The sequence below is a fragment of the Gobio gobio genome (assembly GCF_949357685.1).
Source record: "Gobio gobio genome assembly, chromosome: 8".
Lineage (NCBI taxonomy): Eukaryota > Metazoa > Chordata > Actinopteri > Cypriniformes > Gobionidae > Gobio > Gobio gobio.
Genome location: NC_137114.1, coordinates 20,768,184 through 20,776,729, shown reverse-complemented (window position 1 = coordinate 20,776,729; position 8,546 = coordinate 20,768,184). Strand labels below are relative to the sequence as shown.

At 37.2% G+C, this 8,546-nt stretch overlaps 1 protein-coding gene across 2 annotated transcripts; it reads left to right on the top strand.

The window, feature by feature from the left end:
- The first annotated feature begins 254 nt into the window (after positions 1–254).
- On the top strand, positions 255–8,249 carry LOC307130677 (C3a anaphylatoxin chemotactic receptor-like). Of its 2 annotated transcripts, none has more exons than XM_079823774.1 (2): positions 255–330; positions 6,454–8,249. In XM_079823774.1, exons 1-2 carry the CDS (start codon positions 327–329, stop codon positions 7,476–7,478), a joined length of 1,029 nt encoding a protein of 342 aa, XP_079679900.1. In that variant the 5' UTR covers positions 255–326; the 3' UTR covers positions 7,479–8,249. The 2 variants fall into 2 exon arrangements, with proteins under 2 accessions (XP_079679900.1, XP_079679901.1); XM_079823775.1 differs by lacking the exon at positions 255–330 and adding an exon at positions 3,410–4,530 and having other exon boundaries at positions 6,454–8,075.
- Positions 8,250–8,546: the final 297 nt, after the last annotated feature.

Below are 8,546 nucleotides of genomic sequence, written 5' to 3'. Positions count from 1 at the left end.
AGAAATTGTGAAAAAATAATTTTTGGTTGCTGTTGTCATAAATATTTTTATATATATATATTTTTTTTTTAGTTTTTGGATTATGTTGATAAACGATATGATTCTATTTTTTTGGTTCCAATGGAAGACTGCAACTTTCACCTTTGAAAGCTGATATTCAAAATCATTTTCCGCAGAATCATAGTTCCCTTGTTGCATCATCACTCCACCCCACTTTCTCTTTCATACAAATAAAGGGGAAACCACAAGCAAATGTTCATGTGAAGACATTGTTGTGAGTTTTGATAACACACACCTGCAGGAAGAACAGAAGAAAAGGACTGAAAATGGGTAAGAATCTACATCTACTTAATATTCCTGAGGCTATGACTATGTTTGATACACCTATTATAATATTGCAAGCAAATTTCTGTGTTGTTGAGACAGATATGATGCCCTGTGAAAAGAACTGGGTGAAGTGGGCAGTTTATATTTGCTGTAATGGCTTTTCAAAGTGACTTGCATTTTTTGACTCCTCCACACCTTTGGTTGAGATCATTATCGTAAATTCTTTGAAATATTGATTTGGTCAAGATTATGCAGCAAGCCAACTTGAGTTAAAAGCTTAGAATCTTATCTAACAGTGATGTAAAAGATGTCTCATCATCCATCCATGCTATTGTTTCTCAGTGTAAACCACTATTGTAGGGATATATATATATATATATATATATATATATATATATATATATATATATATATATATATATATATATATATATATATATATATATATATATATATATATAGACTTCAGTCACATGTGTAAGTCAATAGTGGATAGAGGTTAATAGTCATTGCATAATTATCAACTGTAGGCTAATGCAACATGTATTTGCTTAAATGCAAAACAGGCTGATAGCATCATTGTTGAGAACAGCATGAAAGTATTTGAGTTGCAGCATTGTGTGTTCTGTGTTCAGTTCTGTGGTCTTATGTTGCATGTGACTGGGGAAATACATTTTGCTGACAAAGTCTTTAAACCTACCAGACATCATTTAAGCTGTAGACAGCAAATACTTTGTTGGGTTAAAAGTAAGCTTGTTAAGTCTTACAATTTAAATAAAAGCATCACTTTTTATTTTAAAATACTGCTGTATTGTAAAAAAATACGCTCATCATGCATTTTATACATAAAATAGAGAATAGGATATAATACCCCCTGGTGGCATCAAGGTAAGAATGAGCAACTCCTTGTAAGTTGCAAACATGTATTCTGCATAATTCTGACAAATAAAATTACATTATGCATTAAACAAGATTTAGCCTAATGTTGAGCATGATTAACAATGGACTGGAAGCAAAGGTTCTTATTTCAACAACAATAATCCGATTTATACTGAAAGTCAGAGGCTGTATTCACAAAACATTTGATCTTACCACTAAGAGTTCTCCTAAATAGCAGTAAAAGCTCTTAGGTGAGTGGTCTCTTAACCCTTTCATTCACAAAGCTGCTGAGACCAACTTTTACTTAGGAACAGTGGCGGATCTAGAAAATTTTACATGGGGGGGCAAAGGGGTGGCAAGAGGTCTTGGCAGGGTGGCAGGGGTAGATGGTACATGGAAATCCCTATATGTGAATTGCTTTAACAAAACAAACGCAAAACCACTATTAAACTACAGTACTTATTGCTTAATCATGCCCTTACACACTACAAAGGTTTTTAATTCACAACAGGAATAAGCCCAGTGTTCAAACAAAACAAAACAGTATAAAAAGCAAAATGAAAATATAAAAAAGTACAATAATTGTGTCCAAGATGCAGTGGACTACAAATATACAACAGTGGACAATACTCAAGTTGTTATTATAATTAAAAACTTATAATTACAGTCCACAAATGATATGAGCCATGATCACCCATCATTTTTAGAAAAGCTTAAGGCGACTGTTGTTGTGCTTTGCAGCAAAATGTTTCACAAACAGCGTTATGTGTTTCTAAACATGTTACAGTGTTTACATGGTACAATTTCTGGTAAGCTACGCTTTTTTGTTATTTCATTTAAATTAAATTAAATTATTGTGATTTGATTTAATATTGACTCATTCGGATAAATATTAGGCACAAAAGATGTACCTAATCTCAAGAAAAAACAACTCATAATGCTGTAAACATACAGAGAGCCCTATCAGCTGACAGTGTTATTTAGGTTTAAAAATAACTCAAATTACATATATAATGCGTTTTTTTTATTATAATAACAACTTTATTTAATGATATAAATAAAAATATAATAAATATGTAATATGGTACATTACACATATTTAGCAAAATACTCTCTTATAGCTCTTTTTTTCTAGCCAACTAATGTGCTATAGCCTATTATGGTCATTAAATGGCTTTCCTGAGGTAAATGTTATGTGACATAATTGTTCTCCAGTTGTTTTATTGACCCCTTTGTTAGACTGATTGGTCGATATTATGTATGAGGAATATACATTTCGGTAAGTTGTAGGCTACTGTTTCTTTCAACATTGTCCATTCGTGTTTATTTACTATTAGCTAGAGATGATCTGTCCACGTGCAGCTAGGGATCTGACACGTAACATTTACAAGCGCCAAAACGGCATTTATTGTTTGAATTTCGTAATAAAAGTGACAGAATCTGAGAGCTGAGATTTTTTTATATCATAAGTAACCTGCTCTGTCTAGTCTGTCGGTCTCCGTGTCCTCTTTGCTTCGCGATTTTTCTGTGCGTGAGAAAATGTATGTGTGGCGTGAAAAGTGTCAATTGCGTGTGTCTCACGGTGAATGCGTGAGAGTTGGCAGTTATGGATACAATATTTTTATATTTTTTATTAAGCTGTTCTTGTCTTTACTAAAAATCAAAATTAGGCTAATCAAAGGGAAGAGTGCTCTTACGAATCACAACCGCTGATTTTGGCTAACGTAATAGACTTGCTGTTTTTGCTGATGCTGAATCGTCTTTAGCATACAATACATTCATTACAAATGTAATTTTAAGTTAAACGTGTGTTAAAACTACACCTGGGGAAACTCACTTCACCTTCAGGGGCTCTGGGGCAGCTCAGTCTCTCCAGTCGGTTTGTAGGGCCACCGCGCCGCAGCAGACCCGCTGTGTGTGAGCCAGACTGAGCGAACGCCGCTCTGCACGTTTGAATCAGGGACGTAGCTAAGTATTTGAGGGGCAGGGGGAGGGGTATTTTATGTATTTTAATTTTAATACATTTAAAATAAAAAATTAAATGGTTTACTTTTGGTAAATGTATTGGACATACTGGCGGGTTGTTTTTTCAAGTACAGTTTTTGGATCATCAAAGTTAGGGGGGCAGCTGGGGGGGGGCAAGGCTCTAGAGTGGGGGGGCACCTGCCCCCCCTTGCCCCCCTGTAGATCCGCCCATGCTTAGGAATAGAGAGAAGTCTTAAGCTAAGAGTAAGGGCAGCATTGACCTCTTTGCTATGGATGATGTTAACATGCTTATTAACTATGAACACAGTAATTGGCCGGGGAAGGGGTCTATGTCAGTGATTTCAATCATAATTAGTATGAGGTATCATGTTTCCATATTCAAATAAATGTTTTAAAATAAGAATGTTGTTGCCATATTCAAATATTTTACATACACTTAGTAGACTTAGTGGCACTAATTAAACAAGTACATTCAGCTAATTGTCAGCCTCTTACATGTCTGCATCTCGAGAGATTGCAGAATTCAAGAGACAAATTATGTTTGGGAGGAGTGTTCAAATGGTCTCGAGAGGAGGCGTATATACACACAGCCGACTCACTTAGTTATAGTGACAGTTTTCTGCATCCCTCCGCCACCCTGATACCTGATATGGGGGAATACTCTTTGCGCTAAATTCCGAGCTCTGGGCCCTCGATCCCCTCGGACAGCATGCCAAATACGCTTATTTTACTCTTTTACTCAATCCGATCATTTGTAAATGTGAACTCGAGCTGCCCACAAGGCTTTTGCAGCAAAAAATGGGACATTATTTTCAACTTGACTGCATTGTTTTATTCTCCATCATTTCATGAGTTCGCACTTACATATAATTTATAGAGAGTAATTCAATGCGTATTTGGCGTGCTGTCCGGGGGGGAGGGCTTCGAGCTCGGAATTAGGCCCGAACCCAGAGTAAAGGTCTACATTTCAGTGCATCTCTCCATATTAATAAACTGATTAAATGTGAATTTATGTAATCTTACCCTGCGGTACATGAACAGTGTTGATCCTGGATGTTATCATCTGCAATTGTAACAATAGGTTTCTCCCGTTTGCATTGAGATCTGTAAACCATCGCTTCCAAATTAATCTCACCATATTTATTTTATTCCCATTTTATTTATATGAGTTTAGAAATGTTTAAAGGTCTGCATTATCTGTCTTATAAGGAGGACTACTATTTTGACGGGTGTTATTGTCAACGGGTAGTAAAGGGAGAGCTCGCACGCAGTTTATTGGAGTTGTTTTGCAGATACAAAGTTCACCAGTTATTAACTGCACCCCCGAAAAGACAAAAGGTCTGTGTATATATGTTTGTTTACTGTGAGTATTTTTGTGTAATTTGCTGTGTATGTTAATGATAATGCCACGGAGAGAGGGCTAGAGAGAGAGAGAGTTTGTGAATGAGACGTTAAGGCGCACATATGCTTGTTTGTTCAGCTCTTACGATGATTTTTTTGAGTGAAAAACTATGTAATAAACTTCATAAACCATCAGTAAAGTTTGGCCATCATTCGGACGGGGTATACGTTACATTCTGTGTTCAAAAACATCTTGGGATAAGGTTTTCACACTGACAGCTGTACATTGTAAGATATAGCAACTCTGTTTGTTTGTCCGAGTTAGCAACAGTAACTAAGGGGGGCGGGGCTTACCGATAGGTCAGTTATCTGAACGTGCTTCTCCCGAACTTTGTTACTAAAAATCAAAAAATACTAAATCAAAATATGTATTGCATTTATGAAGAAAAGGCTCAGCACCCAAGGCTCTATCAACTATTGCTTCAATGTTGTACAGTGTCTTTGGGCAGATTGCCGGCAGCATCCATTTTAGTATTGTTTGTGATTTGGGCTTAGTAACTTAGGAGTCCTCTTGACTACCCCTAACTTTCACATATTTAAGAGCTAGTTTTAGCGCTAAAATGTTTGCTCTAAGAGTATTTCACAAAACATTTAAGAGTCCTAAAATTAGGACTGACACGGCCATCATTTTTAAGAGTTTCTCCTAAATCAGCAAGTTAGGAGCTACTTTTAGCCTTAAAGGGTTAGTTCAACAAAAAATGAAAATTCTGTCATTAATTACTCACCCTCATGTCGTTGGACACCCGTAAGACCTCTGTTCATATTCGGAACACAAATGAAGATATTTTAGTTGAAAGCTGATGGCTGAGAAAGGCTTCAGACAGGCCTCCATTGGCATTCAGTACATTGACACTTCCAATATCCATGAAAGGCACTTAAAACGTCGTTACAAAGTCTATCTCACCACAGTGACTCTACAATAATTTTACGATGCGACGACAATAGTTTTTGTGCGCAAAAAAAAATCAAAATAACACCTTTATCCAACTTGTTCTTGACTTCCGTGTATGCCTCCACGACGCATGCGCGAGAATATGACGCAGATCCAGCGTTCGGACATATGACCCAGAAGCGATTTGTTTACGAGGAAGCAGAGGAAGACGCGCGTGTCTAAGCTGTTGGATTCTACATTGATCGTGCTTTAGGTCTCGGTGTAGTGCTCAAAATGGGGCTTAAGTGTGTATTTCATGGATTCCCGAACGCCGGCGCTACGTCATATTCTCGCGCATGCGTCGTGGAGGCACACACGGAAGTCGAGAACAAGTTGGTTAAAGGTGTTATTTTGATTTTTTTTTTGCGCACAAAAGCTATTGTCGTCGCATCGTAAAATTATTGTAGAGCCACTGTGGTGAGATAGACTTTGTAACGACGTTTGAAGTGCCTTTCATTGATCTTGGAAGTGTCAATGTACTGAATGCCAATGGAGGCCTGTCTGAAGCCTTTCTCAGCCATCAGCTTTCAACTAAAATATCTTCATTTGTGTTCCGAATATGAACGGAGGTCTTACAGGTGTCCAACGACATGAGGGGGAGTAATTAATGACAGAATTTTCATTTTTGGGTGAACTAACCCTTTAAGATGTTTTGTGAATACGGCCCCAGAGCTGTAAAAACTATCCAAAAATGATTTTAAAGACATACAAAAGCTTTATGCGGAACTGAAAATCACCCCATTCCACACAGTGAGCTGTTAACGGCTACAACCGGATTGAGTCAGAGAGTTGAATTTGTGAATTGAATAATTGGAATTCTGAATGAATCATTTTAATATATTCAGTTTTCAATCAATTCAAAATCAAAATAAATAATCAGAAATGTTACATCTTTTATTTACAGTTTTCTTTCTCTTTTCTTTGTGCAGCGAATGCAACCAATGCAACCCAGACAGAAGCCTTATCAAGCATTGAAATCTTCAATATATGCACATATTTTGTCGTCTTTGCTTTGGGTATCATTGGAAACGGGCTCGTCATATATGTGACCGGCTACAAAATGAAGACGACTGTTAACTCCATTTGGTTTCTCAACTTGGCGATTGCAGACTTCATCTTCATCTTAGTCATCATCCTCAACCTTGTTTCTGCCTTTAACAAGAATGCTTGGTACTTCGGTGACTTCATGTGCAAGTTTGTCAGCTTTGTGGCAGTGCTAAACATGTTTGCAAGCATTTTTTTGCTGACCGCTATCAGCCTGGACCGATGCCTGTCCACCTGGGTGATTGTTTGGGCTCAAAACAAGCGAACTCTGGTCAAAGCCAGCATCATCTGTGCACTCGTGTGGGTTTTATCTATTCTCTGCAGCATCCCCTTTGTCATCAACCGCTTGGAAGAGAATAACCGATGCACGTATAACACACAACCCCCCAGTATCATCAAGTCTCTGTTCATATACAGGTTTATAGTGGGCTTTCTAATCCCTTTCCTGATCATTGCATCTTCATACATTGCTATCGGAGTGCGGGCCAAACGTCTCAAAAGAGGAAAGAAGCTTAAGCCTTTCCGAGTTATTATATCTGTGATCCTGGCCTTTTTCATTTGCTGGTTTCCTTTTCACATTCAACAGCTGTGCACTATAATTGCAATGGAGAATAAGTGGAGTGACTTTGGAAAAGTAATAAATTATATAGGACCATTTGTAGTGTGCCTGGTTTATATAAACAGCTGTCTGAACCCCTTTCTCTATGTGTTCATGTGTGAGGAGTTTAAGAAGAAGCTTAAACAGTCTCTGCTGCTGGTGCTGGAGACGGCGTTTGCTGAAGATCATCTGGCTTTCCGATCATCTCGCCCTTCTACTTGTTCAGGCCTCTCAGAATCACAGGGTCTCAAGGCAAACGACACAACCATTTCATCATCTGGCAGTGGCCAGGACAAGAAAACAAGCTTTTAGAAAACCAGTCCTGAAGATATTCATTCATATTAGACTGAAGTGGTCCGATAAAGCGTATTAAGCTCTCCACTTTGCTCCCATGCCAGATCAGCACAGCTTCAAAATCATGTTTATTCTAAAGAAAATATAAAAAGTGTAATTTATGCACCATTTAAAATTACTTTTTTCAGGCAGGTTTCTCTAATATGCCCCCTGTTTTCCAATGGTTGGAACAAGAGATTGCCAAACCCCAAACTCATGCCATTGGTCACTGTTGCTGTGTCTATACTGATTGGGATGCTAAAAATGTATTGTTGTATTGTTTATACTTTTTCTGGGAAACCTACAGATGATTTGTATACTCATGGATGTCGGGAAATATCGCAACATTGAAAAGTATTGTATTAACCTATTTTTTAGTTTTACCTTTTTTACTGCTTTTCTTTCTGTTTGACTTGTTTTACACAATCTTTAAGCCACGTTGTAAGAGGCTACTGTTAATTTGGTACTATTATGTATTTTTCTAATGTTTATTGACTCACCAAAACTGAAGGAATTCTGTGTGAAACGTGCTGTCTGTATCTTTTTTTATATAAATACAAAGAACATTTGTATGCTAAATTCTGTCTGACCTTTATTATTAGGCATAAAACAATGTCACAGCATTAAACCCAACCATGCTTTTACTTTGACAAATAATACATTTTGGGGTGTAATGCATTGCAATTAACGAAAGTTAAAAAGTAATCAAGTAACTAATAAAGGGGACAACTCTCCTGTCCCCATTGTGAGAAAAATCAGGAGTAAGTGTGTTGTGTGTGCTGTGTAAACATAAATGTGGGCATGCATTTACTCATCTCACTTATGGACTTCCAAAGCTGCCTAAATAATAAATAAAGAGATATATAAAGAAATGTATAACAAAATAAATACATAAATAAACATACAAAGAAATAAAAAAATAAAAATAGGGGGGCGTGTTTTACTTCAGACATAGCAATCGAAATCAAAGTGGCAGTGGCATTGAGGCCACAGTGACACCTTGTGGTGTGACCAAACGAAATGTAACAGGTGTAAAGACGTGCCTTT